Source organism: Gastrolobium bilobum, unplaced genomic scaffold, assembly GCF_033153095.1.
Source record: "Gastrolobium bilobum isolate Gb01-03AN ecotype WA unplaced genomic scaffold, APGP_CSIRO_Gbil_v1 utg87744, whole genome shotgun sequence".
Taxonomy (NCBI): Eukaryota; Viridiplantae; Streptophyta; class Magnoliopsida; order Fabales; family Fabaceae; genus Gastrolobium; species Gastrolobium bilobum.
In genome coordinates, this window is record NW_026899846.1 from 58,604 (window position 1) to 74,917 (window position 16,314).

At 37.4% G+C, this 16,314-nt stretch overlaps 1 protein-coding gene across 1 annotated transcript in view; it reads right to left on the reverse strand.

Annotated features, from left to right (window-relative positions):
• LOC133293931 (uncharacterized) overlaps positions 1 to 15,737 on the reverse strand; it is a 50,647-nt gene extending 34,910 nt beyond the window's left edge. Inside the window, exons 1-15 of the mRNA XM_061492555.1 lie at positions 15,585 to 15,737; positions 15,223 to 15,301; positions 14,902 to 14,996; positions 14,319 to 14,765; positions 13,541 to 13,852; positions 12,676 to 12,826; positions 12,359 to 12,496; positions 12,024 to 12,105; positions 8,237 to 8,515; positions 8,013 to 8,155; positions 6,621 to 6,883; positions 6,128 to 6,370; positions 5,889 to 6,044; positions 470 to 607; positions 117 to 356 (exon numbers count right to left, since the gene is read on the reverse strand). Of these exons, the coding sequence (XP_061348539.1) occupies positions 117 to 356; positions 470 to 607; positions 5,889 to 6,044; positions 6,128 to 6,370; positions 6,621 to 6,883; positions 8,013 to 8,155; positions 8,237 to 8,515; positions 12,024 to 12,105; positions 12,359 to 12,496; positions 12,676 to 12,826; positions 13,541 to 13,852; positions 14,319 to 14,765; positions 14,902 to 14,996; positions 15,223 to 15,301; positions 15,585 to 15,737 (2,919 nt within the window). The remainder of the gene's footprint in view (positions 1 to 116; positions 357 to 469; positions 608 to 5,888; positions 6,045 to 6,127; positions 6,371 to 6,620; positions 6,884 to 8,012; positions 8,156 to 8,236; positions 8,516 to 12,023; positions 12,106 to 12,358; positions 12,497 to 12,675; positions 12,827 to 13,540; positions 13,853 to 14,318; positions 14,766 to 14,901; positions 14,997 to 15,222; positions 15,302 to 15,584) is intronic.
• Between the last annotated feature and the right edge of the window lie 577 nt (positions 15,738 to 16,314).

A 16,314-nucleotide genomic window follows, 5' to 3' on the forward strand; every position in this document is an offset into this window, starting at 1 on the left:
TGAAACAAAAGAGGAAATGAATATGCAAGGTTCACTCAGAGTCAGCTTAACACGACCCAAATATCAGATGCTATGGCAATAAAGATATGTGTTTCGGGACAAAGTGAGATTGGCACCTTTATATCCAACAAAACAGCCCTTCGAGTTCTTGCCAAAACTCCGGCTCCTAGGAGATCATTGATATTTTGAATGAAAGATACACACATATAATCTAACTGAGGCCTGCCTTCTGTCTCTGAAAACAATTGCTCATTCTCCTCGGTGAGATAAAAAGATTGAGGAAAGCAAGTAGAAGCTAAAACTCTGAGAACAGAAACTAACGCTTCATATGCTGCAAGACAAATTTCTGCTCCCGTCTGCATTAAACATACATAGCAACAACAAAAAATACATCATCACACATTTCAATGTTCAATCATGATAGAAACAGAATTTTTATGGCAGATAATTCATCTAATATGTTAGGAACCTCTGAGATAGAGAGTGGAGATCTAGTAGTCCTCCAGAAGAACTGCCACATAAAAGTGAAAGCGGAGTTAAGTGGAGCATCTCTTTTAATTTGTTTACACCACAACAAGATTAATGATATTGCCTTCACTGACATGACCTGCTCGGAAAAACAGGAAAATCAGACAAGTTGTACATAAAAGGTGTGGTTTAATCAAAGAAAACTGTAGAACATGAAGAGAACAGGAATGAACTGATAAGTGATAATATCTGTTAGAATATTAGATATGATATGATTAGATTTGATTAGATATGATTGGATTCTGTCTTATCCGTAAATAGTCTGACTGTATTCTGACTGTATTAGGATTAGGTTTGGATTAGGTTTGGGCCTTACACTTAAGCCCATTAGGATCTCTATATATTGTAACTCCCTGACACAGATCAATACACAACGTATTCTTTTACATTTAACTTGGTATCAGAGCTTTTTCGCTCTGGGGATCCGCTTCCGCTAAAACCCTAAGCCCACTGCTTAGGTGTTCTCTTCTACTTTACCGTGCATTCTTCCGGCGAGTTTCTCTCTAAGCCGTGTGTCTCTCCGGCTTGTTTCTTCAACTGTCAGAACCACTTCCCGCCGCCAACAACCGCCGCTCGTCACTGTTCAGGCCACCGGAACCACTTCCGGCCGCCAACAACCGCCGCTCGTCACTGTTCCGGCCACCAGAGCACTGTTCCGGCGAGTTTTCAGCCCAGACTACCTGCGATCAGGACCGTCTCATCCCGGCGACCAGTTCTGTGGTGGTCCGACCACCGTCGCGTCATCAACGCGCCTCCACGCGCCGTTCTTCTCCTCTGCGCGTGGTTCTCACGCGCCACCTTCAACCGGCGCGTGTGCACTGTTCCGGTGGATTTTTCCGGCCGTTCTTGGACAGAACTTCTCGCCTTCTTCTCCTCTTTCTGGATCTGTGCTTGGTTCTTTGTGGGTCTCACTTTAGACGCGTGGTTCTCCTTGATTGGATATCGTTTGCCTTCGTTTACGGCTTTTATATTCTGTTTTTAAATGGCAGCAGCGTCCACTGATCTCTCGGAGGATTCTACCTCTCTTGCTGCGAATATAGCTCAGTCAGACAATGCATCATTTGGTTCAGTTTCTCTCTCACTTGCGGACTATGCTGCACTCCAAACTCTTCTCAAGAAAGCTTCTCCTCAGTCTCAACCATATACTGGTAATCCCGTTGCTTGTGTTTCTCATTCTACATCACTTGGCACTTGGATATTTGACTCAGGTGCTACCGATCATCTCTGTGGTAATAAGGAACTTTTTACATCTCTTACTTATTCTGATCATTTACCTTCTTTTACCCTTGCGGATGGAACCAAAGCCCCAGTTCGTGGGATTGGACAAGCTCGTCCGACCTCTACCTTGGCCTTGACATCTGTTTATTACATTCCTGGCATCCCTTATAACTTAATTTCTATTAGTAAGTTGATCCATTCCCTCACTTGCACCATTACTTTCTCTAACCATTCTGTTTCTGTGCAGGATCCGGGTACGGGGGAAATGATTGGAGTGGGTCGTGAGTCACGGGGGCTTTACTATCTGGATGTGCCTCGTCCTTCAGTGGCACTCTCTCTCACAGAATCTCCACAACTTATCCACAGTCGCCTCGGTCATCCAAGTCTTTCGAAGTTGCAGAAAATGGTTCCTCTTTTATCCGGTCTTCAGTCTTTAGATTGTGTGTCATGTCAACAAGGGAAGCATACACGTTCCTCTTTTGCCAATCGAGTCAATAAACGAGCTGATGCCCCTTTTTCTCTTGTTCATTCAGATATCTGGGGTCCAAGTCGTACCTTGTCTGTTTTAGGTTTTCGGTATTTCGTTACCTTTATTGATGATTTTTCCCGTTGCACTTGGGTCTATTTAATGAAAAATCGTTCTGAGTTATTTTCCATTTATAAAAAGTTTTATACTGAGATTCATACTCAATTTGGTGTTTCTATTCATATTCTACGTAGTGATAATGCTAAGGAATATGTTTCTATTGATTTTTCTAATTTCTTGGCCACACAAGGTACTTTACATCAAACTACTTGTCCTCACACTCCACAACAAAATGGGGTGGCTGAACGTAAAAACAGACATCTCATTGAAACTGCACGTACCCTTCTTCTTCATATGCAGGTTCCCCTTCACTTCTGGGCAGATGCTGTACTCATCTCTTGTTTTCTCATCAATCGCATGCCCTCATCTGTGCTCAACAATGACATTCCTCATAACCTATTGCTTCCAGATGTTCCTCTTTATCCTCTAACTCCACATGTCTTTGGTTGTACTTGTTTTGTTCATGATCTCACTCCTGGTAAGGATAAGTTAACATCCAAAGCCTTTCAGTGTATCTTTCTTGGTTATTCTCGTCTTCAAAAGGGTTATCGTTGTTATTCTCCCGATCTTAAGCGTTACTTAGTTTCCGCTGATGTCACTTTTCTTGATCAACAACCCTTTAATTCTATTCCATCTCAGTTGTCACAGGTTGATCATGTTCTTCCTGTCCCTTTTCTTAACTTGCCTTTGCCAGCTGCAGGTGCTTCTATTCCAAATGAGCAACCTATTGCTTCTATACCTGAGGACCGTCCACTTCTCACCTATCAGCGTCGCAAAACTATGCCTCCTGTCGACTCGACTCTTGCTGACTCATCGCCCACTGCTGTTGCTTCTTCCTCTCCGGATCCTTCACCAGAGGCTCTTCCCATTGCTCAAAGAAAAGGTACTCGTACTACTCGTAACCCTTATCCTCTTTATACTTTTTTGAGCTATGACCGCCTTTCTTCACCTCATTTCACCTTTGTTTCTAGTCTTTCTTCTATTTCTATTCCTAAGACCACAGGTGAAGCACTTTCCCATCCAGGGTGGCGCCAAGCGATGCTTGATGAGATGACTGCACTTCATTCCAATGGCACTTGGGACCTTGTTTCTGCTCCTCCACAGAAGTCTACAGTTGGTTGTCGCTGGGTGTTTACTGTGAAAGTTGGACCTGATGGCCATGTTGATCGACTCAAGGCCCGCCTAGTTGCAAAGGGTTTTACTCAAATATTCGGCCTTGATTATAGCGATACATTCTCTCCGGTCGCTAAGATGGCGTCCGTCCGCCTATTTCTTGCCCTTGCTGCTGTTCGTCACTGGCCACTCCTTCAACTTGACATCAAAAATGCCTTTCTTCATGGTGATTTACAAGAAGAAGTTTACATGGAGCAACCACCTGGTTTTGTTGCTCAGGGGGAGCCTGGGAAGGTGTGTCGTCTTCGAAAATCCTTATATGGTCTCAAGCAGTCTCCTCGAGCATGGTTCAGTCGCTTCAGTTCTGCTGTTCAGGAGTTTGGCCTAATTCGCAGTAAAGTTGACCACTCTGTGTTCTATAGGATCACATCTCCTGATAAGTGCATCTATTTGTTAGTCTATGTTGATGACATCATTCTCACCGGGAGTGATCAAGACGGAATCCATCAGTTAAAACAACATTTATTCAGTGCATTTCAAACAAAGGACCTTGGGAAGCTGCGTTACTTCTTGGGGATTGAGGTAGCACAATCTAGACAGGGCATTTCTATCTGTCAAAGGAAGTATGCCTTGGATATCCTAGAAGAGACTGGTATGTTGGCGTGTAAGCCAGTTGATACACCAATGGATCCTAATGTTAAGTTATTGCCCAGACAGGGGGAGCCGTTATCTGATCCTGGACGTTATCGAAGGCTGATTGGGAAGCTCAATTATCTTACTGTGACTAGGCCAGATATTTCTTTCGCTGTCAGTACGGCCAGTCAGTTCCTTGATTCCCCTTGTGATTCACATTGGGATGCTGCTGTGAGGATCCTCCGATACATCAAAGGAGCACCAGGAAAAGGTTTGTTGTATTCGGATCAGGGAAATACAGAAATTTGTGGTTACTCAGATGCCGATTGGGCAGGATCACCCTCGGACAGACGCTCTACTTCTGGTTATTGTGTCTTCTTCGGAGGAAACTTAATCTCATGGAAAAGCAAGAAACAACCTGTTGTTTCCCGATCTAGTGCAGAAGCTGAGTATCGTGCAATGGCAAATACTACCTGTGAGTTGATCTGGTTAAAGCAGTTGATTCAGGAGCTTCATCTTTGTGAACAGAAACAACCCATGACACTCATCTGTGATAATCAAGCTGCGCTACATATATCCTCTAATCCTGTTTTTCATGAGAGGACCAAACATATAGAGATTGATTGTCACTTCATTCGGGAAAAGATTCAGTCAGGAGAAATCAAGACAGCTTTTGTCAACTCATCTAATCAACTAGCAGATGTTTTCACTAAAGCTCTTAGAGGTCCTCGGGTTGAATACATTTGTAACAAGCTTGGTGCTCATAATATATACGCACCAGCTTGAGGGGGAGTGTTAGAATATTAGATATGATATGATTAGATTTGATTAGATATGATTGGATTCTGTCTTATCCGTAAATAGTCTGACTGTATTCTGACTGTATTAGGATTAGGTTTGGATTAGGTTTGGGCCTTACACTTAAGCCCATTAGGATCTCTATATATTGTAACTCCCTGACACAGATCAATACACAACGTATTCTTTTACATTTAACTATATCAACTCAGAAAAAATCATGCTTTGAGCAAAGAACAAATCAGTCCTTCGAAAAGAAATAGAAATAGAACAGGATCAAATTGTAGGTCTTCATAATGATATGGCATGTACAATACTACATCCTTTGAGGCATCAATGATGATATTTTATAAAGGAAAAAACAAATTACCATAATCAAAACCCCTGCAAGTTCCAAAGATAACTCCAGGACAGAAACTTAGACCTAAATTTTTCCCTCTATTACAGATAAAGACCAATTCCTTAGCTTGCACCTAACAGCTTAGACTTTTTGATGAAACGGTTCTTGACTTAGTACTAAATCCTCTTTGACCAAGCTGTCATGAGTTTGATCCTCGCTACTCAATTTCATTAAGATAAATTCAGCACAATGGGGCATGCTTCAAGCCCAAAGAATATTCACAACAAGGGGTGAGTTAAAAATTATTAATATATATATATTATTGCCATACACCTATCAGCTTAGCTTTTACCAAGATGGTTCCTTAACGATTTCTTGGCTCTATCTATAGAAATTAATTGAGTGCCCAAACTATTCAAGGACTTCTGTTAGACTGAGTCCACTGATGAATAAAGTAAAACGTTAAAGCTATCAGAAAAGAAATTTCAAAGATTGACAAAATGAATGCATGAATACTTGACCACTTTTCTGTATAAGATTATGTCTGTAGTTCGCTGCTTTAGATCTAATTTTACTAAACTAGGGTATCTCCTCCGATGAATAATTTTCTAGTAACGAATTCTGTAGAAAAGTCAATCAGCCAACCATAATAAAAGTGCAGAAGGTACCTACCGCCTGCAATACAGCAGTTGTAGCAGAAATTGACAACCTTCGCTGACTAGGACCTCCGAGTTTTCCTTTCACTGCACCAGGCAGTGTAGTGTCCTCTGCAACAACACCAGACCATAAAACAGAACAACACTGGTTTGCAAACTGAACCAGATCATCCTGCAGTCCAATAAACATTTAAGGATCATAAAAAGGTATTTGGATTCCTACACCATAACATAAAGTGGTATAAGAGATTATACCAATAAAGAAAGAAATTTATCAACAAGCTTCTCAGAGACGTATTCTGTGAAATTCAGGTCATCATCTACTACAGGGAAGCCATTCCCTATATCTGTTCTGGCTTTATTATGATACTCAATCACTCTTTCCTTTGTCCTATGAAGCTCAAGAAGCAAGCTCGAGGCAAGAATCAAGAATTTGACTGCCAAGTATTTTGTATCATCATTTTGTTTCAAGATATTAGTGCCATTGTCTTGAATGAACTGCAACAACAGGTATCCGTTGTTATTGTTAGACTTCATATACCAGAGAATTGATACAGGGATAGCACTGTGGTTAGCATTATCAGTTGCAAGTTATAAAATTGTTCTACCACTGCCGTATAGTAAAATTAATATAGAACCCAAGCCATTAATGGTGATTCTATTTCTTTTCCTAGAATTAATTAATTGCCCAATATTGCAGGGAGTTAATAAGCAATTAAAGAAATTACAGAAGAAGACAAAAGCAAACCATTAAAATGGGTTCCATAAGATGTTCCTCCTTGATTGCGAGGAAAAGTACTCTAGCCCATCTATTTGCTTCAAAATTCCATGCACTCAAGTCTTCATCATCATAATTAAGAGCAACATCAATAGAAAGATGATTGCGGACAAAATTTTGAGGGAAGTCATAAAGACTCTTCCAGAGCTTCATCTCATTCATACAGCAATTGGCACAGCTGTCCTTGTAACCACAACCTGAAAGCCATCTTTGCACATTCACCCTTAATTGACCTGGGGGGGAAGAGGAAGAGTGTAGTCAAAATTACCTACTCAAAATCACATATCATCAGATTTTCTTGAAGAAATGGCTACACACAAAAGCTTGAAAAATACTTTAGGGAGAGCAGTCAATTGTAACAAAAAATCAATCTCCAGCCATATTTTTAGTAGATATCCCAACAAGAGAAATGCTAGCAACACACTCTTCAACACTCATTATTATTTCATGAAATTACATGTTAGCCCCACTAATAGAGTGGTACTCGGTTAATTAGTGGGAGCAGCATGGGATTTCATCCAAAAATAAAGTGTGTCAAATAGTGTGCTGCTAGTATTTCTTATCTCAACACACACGGTAACTAGTAATGCTCCCAAGTCCCAACTCAAATTGTGACACAAATATCAGGAAGGAAGAACAATATCAAAAAGGATTTTAGTAGATATCTAACAAGGGAAAGTTGGTCCAATCGTGCAATGATAATTACTCAGAATCCCACATTTGCAGTGTGTCTGCATTCCTTTCATTCCATTAAACCCTTTCTAATTTTGACATTAAATTAAAAAACAGTCAAACTTGATATATATGAACTCATTTGTAATAATTTAGTGTGAATCCTAGACAGATGAATCATGAGAACACATTCATTCAGCAAGTCACGAGAAACAAGAATATGAACCATATGCGGTGGTTCAGTTCAGTGTTGTGACAGCGCATTTATCCAACATCTTTTATGAAACATGTATACAACTGCTTCTTCATTGGGTTAATGCTTGATCTTATGTGATATGATGTTGCCACTAGAGTAGATAACTTTCAAAAAAATGAGCTGGCAAGCAGGGAGAAATTTGTTTACCAAAAAAAAGTGTGAATTTATAAAAGATGTCCAGTTGTTAACTCAGGATGGAAAATGGATAGTATTTGATATTTCTCTCATCCAGTTTCTTTGGATCAGAAGATATGAACAACATGATGAAAATGTGGGTTTATTGGTTTTCAGTGCGTATGCAATTAAAGAAAAAATGAGGCTTTTAGCATTATTTCTTTTTATACAGTTTACACAGTTAAAAATAGTATAGAGATGCAAGTTCATGACTAATGTTAGACTGTTAAAAAGCACTAAACATTAGATATTTCACTTACCACCATAATCTGTAAATTCCCTTGGCATTGCTGAAATGAAAAGTAAAAGAATTTCAAGAGGAATATCATATGTACACACAACAGAAACAGCAGCCTCCAGAATTTTGCCACAAACTGTAACCATAATCAAGGTATAAGTTGACTTTTAATACGGCTCCTAAATTTATAAATAATCAAATGAATATTAATATTAAAAATAACATAATCCAAGCGGACTAAATTAAAAACCTTGAAGACGGTAACTGGGATTGAAATGTTGTTTGCTGCTCTCAACAACATATCTAAAAACATCCAGTAATTCTTTTTTGTCAGTTTGATTTTCCATTCCAGAAACAAATTCCACTGGAGAAGTGCCTTTAGATGATTCTGTCCTGGCATGCTTAAGTATTCCAATTCCAGTAGCAGCTGAAGCAATGCATTCAGCAAGGCCCATAAGTCCAGCTCGTCCGAAAGATTGATATTTAGCAGTAGATGCTAAATTGCACAAAAATGCAATGTGTTTCCTGTAACTAACTTCTAGACAATAAGAAATGTAAAGCCAAAGTATTGCAATACATAATTTCATTAACAGAGAAATAAAGGATAAGCTTAAAAAGCATTATGGATAGCATTACAACTAAAATATAGACAGACAAGCATGAATGCATACATGCCATGATTTTTTCTATAAAAGAAGAATATGTGAACATAGAGAAAGAGAGACAGAACAGAAATAACAGGAGAATCAAAGTCCTCCTAAAGCAAATAAAAACATTAGCAAAAAGAACAGATAAGAAAACCTTTGTTCAAAATCTCTATACCAATATTTTCTTCTTTTATTCAGAATAAAGTATTATCAGCTCAAAAGATTCTCTCTGGTCCCTTTGCATGAATGAACAATGAAGAAAACCCCTAAAATACCCATGAACTTTGCATGCAAGGATCTCTGGCTAACGACTATCAAATTACACACAAGCCAAAAGCACCAGAATTCAGCAACAGCATTTTTACTCCTGAAACCTTAAAATAGAGAAACTAATCTACCAAGCAGGGCAGGAAGCATACCATTCATCATATTATTAGAGGTTATGTCAATAAGATTGCAAAAGCATAGGGTTCAGTTACTTTGTGTTAAAGATAATATAAAAATCATTCATGTGCCTTCACCTAACAACTTAAGCTTTCTTTACACAGAACCAAAGTCTCTGTAACCAAGTGGTCAGGAGTTCAATCTCCACTGCCCCTTATTCTATTAATAAATAATTAAATATAATGGAGTTTGAAGTTTCTTAGCGTAAGTAGATGAACTTGTGCATTCCCCACCTTCCAAGCCCGATGGGTTCTTGTGTAAAGCAACGTGTTAGAGAAATATGATACAGAACCCCTAATATGGTCTTCACCTAAGAGCTTAAACTTTTGAGTTGATTGGATTCTTTACACTTTGCATTTATGCAAGACTTTGAAAATCTAAAATCCAAATCAAAATTTCAATAACAAGCAAATAGAAATCTAGATCAAAATAAACACACCAAGTCTCAACATAGCCAAAGACCTAATACATATCTAGGAAATCATGCTAAAGTAAATAGAAATATGAACTTAAAAGCTTTATTCACCGACCAAAAAGAGTATGGAAAAGTTTATAATTTAAAGACAATAGAACACTTCTGCTGGTGCCATAAACCTTCCCTGTACCTGTTCTCCTTCCCCAACAAGACATTAATTCCATTAGTACTAAGGATTAACCCACTGCAATCAGTATGAACACCAGGGCATCTAAAAATGGATGTTTCAGTCATATCAAACAATCAAAATCCAACAAACCATAAGTAGTAGGTGTATTGTATGTAAGCTAAAACTTTCAGATAGAAAAAGAGAGAGAGAGAGAGAGAGAGAGAGAGAGAGACTACAAAAGAGATGGAGGGCAATATATCCTCCTAAATTAAGGCACAAAAGAAAACACAAGAAGTAAACAAGGCCATCTATACAATAATGGTCTGCAATTTCTCCTTCCAAGAGGCCATGGGCAGCACGCAAAAGGAAGGCTATGAAGACAAACCCATCCCAGAACAAAATGTAATAGATCACCTTTCCAACTTCCTCCAACACTCCGACATGCTTGGAAATTTTAAACCAATTGAATAATGCATGTTGACTTCTTTCTTTTAGTGTATGATACATGTAGTGAAGACTGGTTCTGTATCTAGCACAGAGCTAGTCAGTTAAGACTTGTAATTAAGTCTATTGTAACAGCTGCAACAGATATTAACTGTCTTTAAGTTTGGTAACTACCTCTGTTTTCAGTTGACAGTTGTTTCCAACTATTCTTAATTGAATACGATATCCGTATAAATACATAATCTCAGACCTGACTTAAATCAATGGAAAACAAAACATATAAGAATTTATCCTTCAGTTTTCCCTCTACTCTACTCTGTTTCTAGCATTTTCCTTCTACTTCATCCATTTTCTCATCAGTTCCTATCTTCAAAACTTTCTTAACTCTTCCAATTCCAGACGTGATGTACTTTCTTAAAGAGAGTTTGCAGCTTCTACATGCAAAGGAACTAGACTTGTCATTTGAACCAATGTATTTTATTTGAGTTTGCAGCTTCTACATGCAAAGGAACTAGACTTTTCATTTGAACCAATGTATTTTATTTTTTCTCTGACCATCCTCCGTAGTTGTTAAATGTGCCACTATTGCGCTTCACGGAGACTATCCGCTACAACTCGCTACGCAACGCATTGGTTCATGGTAGCTGCTGTAGCGTCCGCTTTTGAGGGAGAATTGCAGTCAATTGCGCAGCTACAGAAAATGGGTTTTCAAATTTCATTTTTTCCCCTTGTATAAAGACCCAAGAGTTTTTTTTTTTAAGGGTTAAATTGTCATTTAACCCTTATTTATAATCTGACTCTACACACTCTCTCTGGTACGTCAAACAATCAAAACAAAAAACCCAAAACAGCAGCGGCCAGCTGTTCCTATTCCGGCAAACGACGAACGGTGACCAGTGACTGACTTCCAGCGACAACTCTCTCTGTTTTGGGTTCTCTCCGTTTTCTTCTTCTTCCTTTCTACTCTGTTCTCTTCGTTTTTTTTTCCCTGTAAACTGTTCTCTTTTTTTTTTGTAAACTGACCAGCTGCTATATGGATTTTTTCTCACAAAACTCTGCGTATGCAAAACGTATTTTAACTCTCTTTCTCTTTTCTTGTTTTTGTTCTGTAAGTATTGTTTTTGGTTTTTAACTCTGTTTTACTATAAAAAAACCATAACCAGCCTTTAAATTATTTTTTTAATGATGGCTTTTTTTATGAAGATGTTTCCAACTCTTTTTTATTCTGTCTTTGATATCTAAGGCTTCCTTTTTTTTATAATGGTTTTTTTCTCTGTTTCTTTTTTCATTTTTTATTCTTACTAATTTGTTGTGTTACTTGTATTACAGAATTATTTTGTTACTTGTTGATGCTTCTGCGCCACTGTCCTTGTCTTGTAATAGCATGCTTTAATTTTTTTATTGATAGAAATAGAATATTGACAATATTTAGATACTTTTGATTGACTATTTGGAATTCTTTTTTGTTCTGGAACAATTCTTTATTATGAATGAATGTCTTTATTTTTTAGCATATATATGTGCGGTAAATCCAATTAATTTGGGATAAAGGTGTTGTTGATGTTGATGTTGATATGTGCGGTAAATCTAGCTTCTATTGATCTATTCAGCTATTTCTGCAACTGCAACCGCAACTCACTATAATGCTATAGCATTTTTCAGGGGTTGCCGCAACAGGCCACAATCCATTTGATAACTTTTCCCTCCTCAAACCCCATAATGGGTGGATGCCTCCAGGTCTAAGCAGCCTTTTTATTCTTGATGTCATTTCTTTGTGACCTTAAAGGATTCCTAATCCCCCTGCTTTTGAACACATTTATTTCTTGATGATTTCTTCTTTTATACACACACAAGCACACACAAATAAATAAATAAATTACCTGTCTACTTACAAACACAAGTTTCTGAACATACCTTGGAGCTAGGTAACTAATGTAATGGCGTAGAAACAGGGCTGCACCTTCAATCACCCTTGACATATAAACTCCTTTTACACCTGAAATTTAAAGTCAATCAAGGCAGTATTAAGTACAATATATATATATATATATATATATATATATATATATAATAGTAGCATAAGCAGATGAAGGAGACACATTTTATCATGTTAACAAACAGAACATCGAAATTGGAGAAAGTAATAATATAAGTAATATTAAATCATCCATAAAAAAAATTCAACATAAATTCCAATATAAGTAAAAAGAAATTCATTTGAAAAGGGCCCAAAGGAGTGAAGCACTAACCAAATTCTTTGTGGTGTACTGGGTCATTCAACCCTTGCATAAATGGACCGAGAACAAAAGTTTCACGCACTGATTTTATGTAGTTCTCATAATTCCCCCAATTGATGTCAAGAAAAGACTGCATGATCAGGCATCTTACTGCATTTATTTGGGAAATACCATAAAAGGAAAAATGATGAGGAAGTATGAAAGGACTAATTTGATAGATGACAGACTATGGAATGTGGGTAATATGTATTTGTAACCCTGACTTTAAAGTTTTACTAGCAAAAATATTAATTGATTCCTCACTTGTTCATAAAGACAACCAAACTAACCTTGAGGATTGTCATGATGAAGGCCTCTTTCCCATAAAATAGATAACCAATCAAAAGTCTCACCATATATTTCAAATTGATTTTTATGATCTTCACTGAAACTGGTTCCAACATTGGGATATGACCCAGAGAATTGAAGCAACAAAGAGACCTGCATGAAACAATTATTTTAGCACATTAGATGCATTGGTTGTGGAAAGCACAAAAATTAGAAATCAAAATACCAAGTCCTAGAGAAAAGACATTTTTACAAGTGAAATATGCACCAAGAGTATCTGACAGGGGATGGTACCTATGTGTACAGAAAGTATATGATAGGACCCAGGATATTAGGAAGTTATAGAATTAGGGACAAAGTAGTTATAGAATTAGTTACACGCACTGGGATTTATTTGATCCAGAAACTTAAAATAATGCCCGAGGAAGAACAATGTATTCACAACTTCATATTCCAAAATACACTACATTCTCTGCAACTTAAAAGGGTTTCTCAACCACTCCAACCATATAAAAAGGATTGTTAAAAAATAAATGTACATATGTTTCTGACCTACACAGACAACACGTATATCAATAACAAAAAAGGGGCCTAGCCTTTGCAGTATCACCTCATTTTTTCTATATAAAAAATAAATAAAAATCTTTTCAAGTATGAGGCAAAAATGGCAATCAATAAAGCAGGGAAGGATGTACTACAATTTGCTACCTCTTTGTTCTTCTCACTCATTTTCTACTGTTCAACTTATTCCTTACTACCAAGTATAGCCCATCTTCATGAATCCAAAACCACACATTTACATTTTACAGTAAGGTGTTAATGCTCTAAGACAGATAAGACGAAAAATGTGAGCACATCACTACAAACCTGATGATTCCAAGCTGCTTCAACTAAATGAGTACCATATTCTTCAAGCATCTCATATAAAAGTACAAATGCATCCCAATACTGCTGGCTGTTGAAAATAAGGTCATCTGAAGTCGAAAGCTTCCCAACACCAAGTGACTTGGCTTCCTTGTAAGCCCATAGATCCCTCTTTGTCACACCATGAGGTACTGAATGCTTTCCATTGGTATTCTTTTTTGAAATGTTAGAGATGGAATTGGTTCCTCCTTGTATATTCAGAGCTATCTTCAATATATGTAAACTCTGCTTCCTCACCACACTCTCTTTGTCAACCTGACAAGGTTCAGTTTGTTTCTTAAGTGAGCAGGGCAACAACAAATTAGACAATCTAACTGAAAACTACTAAACAAAACTAAAGTACCAGGCCCATCTTAATTTCATCCCAGAACTCTTTTTCTGCTCGTATGTCAAATTCTTCAGTTCTAACGATTGTATCACTATCAACATCTGCACATTCTTCTGTCGGCCAGGAAAAAGAGAAATACAAAGAGAGTATATTATATGCCTCTCTTCTCTCTAAAGCCCCAGTCGTAAACAGTATACGGCAGCAGTTCCATATTTTGATGAAGAAATGCTCCCTAAAACCAATAATATACAAAATGCATTAATAAACAGATAATAGAATGTATATAAGTCAGATGAACATTAATTAATTCAACTGATTCTACCAAGAAAAACCGTGTTTCTGCCCACGAAACGAGACTTCAAATGAGCAAATGGCAGGAAATGCTTTGAGAACCGTAGGAAGAAGAAAGGCAACAGCACAAGACCTGTGCTCTGGACTATGTAAAAGCATCCGTTCAGTCATATTACATAATTCCCAAATCAAAATTTTAACAAATTTATCTGCAAAACACCAGTTTCTTTCTGCTGATTTAGAGACTGCATCTGTCCGCAGAAACTGAACGGAAACTTCCAGAATTACAGACAAAACATTGCATGATGTTGTCAATTTGAAACTACATGACGAAGACAGCAACAGTTCCTTGTCCATTAGTGGATCGATGTTGACATCATATGAACCCTGGTGAGATGATTTGCTACTCCATTCATAGAAATTCAAATCATCATTATGAAGCATACCCAAGGAAAGACCAACTGATCTAAGAAAAATTGGCACCAAAGTTGCTTCAAGAACTTCCCAGGTGCGAGTTTCAACCACAACATCCATGAATAATTCTGTAATCTAACATCAAAATGATGTATATCCAACAACAATAGAGGCAAAAGAAGAAAAAACAATTATATGATAAAATGTTTTCCAATAAATAGTTAAACACCTATAAAACACAGTAGCCTGGCTATTTAACATTGTATTATACCGGATTAAGCAAGTCATGCTGAAACCCCTGTAGCACCTTAGCTAAAGGAACAAAACATCTCCACACAAAAGATTGTAATGCGTCACTATCAGCCCCTGCAAAGAATTAAAGAGACAAATTAAAAGGAAGGGTTCCTAGAAGAAGAAGACAGGTAATGTGACAGCAGCAAATGCTCCATTTCAGCACAGCATTACGTTTCTACTTAAAGATGCACTTCAAGATGAACAACAGAGAAAAAACCATATATAGCTCAGAAAAACCATTTTTGAATGTTCAAAACAAAAAGAATAAAACAACGGCATAAATGGGACGGTAACTCACCTGTTTTCTTCAGGAGGTGACAAAATGCGCCCAACAGTGATACAAGATGGAGATGTTTAGCAGAATCAAAATTATCATCCTCCTTGATAATGTCCTATTAAATTTAACAAAGACAACCAAATGCAAACCCCAAAACACTCAATGTAAGGTTAAAAAAGAAAAATTAAATTAAATAAAAACAATCCTATCATTTCTAGAAATGACTGAAATCCAAATCACTAACGAAGATTCTCACGATCGCTTTTTTTTTTTTTTTCAAGAGTGTCTTCAGATTACTAAGAGAGAGAGAGAGAGAGGAATAAACATGAAGATAGATGAGGACAAGCAAAGAGAAGAATTGATAGAGTGAAGAGCAGTAGTACCTTGAGAAGACGAGGGAAATCATGGAGAAGCGAAGCGAAGAGCGAAGATGGAGACAAACCCGTGGACACCAGAATGCAATCAAGCATTGCCGGAACGGCCGACGGAGGCACCTGATAGAAGCTTTTCGACAGCGAAGCAACGAGAGAAGCCATGGAAGCTGCTTCTGCTTCGGACATTGTATCAGCGATTGAGATTGCAGTGCTCATCGCTTTCTCTTGGCTCAAATAGCATCAAAGAGGGGCTACTCAGCTCAAAGCTCAGTAAAACCCTAATACTCTGTTGCTAAACCCTCAAGCACGTGTCTGGGTTCGCCGCCGCAACTTCCATCGGAAATTGTTCGCGCCCTTACTTTATATCCTTTATAATATTTAGTTCATTTTACTTTCTTTTCTTTTTTTTGTTCTTTACAAATGAAATCTAATATTTTGTAGAACTTAATTCACGTTTCAATCGGGTAAAGATGAAGTTTGAGAATAAATTTTTATTCCTAATGTTATAAAATATAATTGATTTTTGTTCTATAAATTAGCAAAGACAAAATTTCACGTTATCTTGCATTTAAGAAATTTGAACATTCAATATTCATAATACATTCTTTCTAGATAAAAGTTTTTGTCATTTTAAATTATATAATTTGTGTCATTTTATTTTTATAAAAAGATGGTATCCACATTTTTATTTATTTTTTTCGCACTCGCTTTTTTATCTATCTCTTTCTCTTACTTAAAA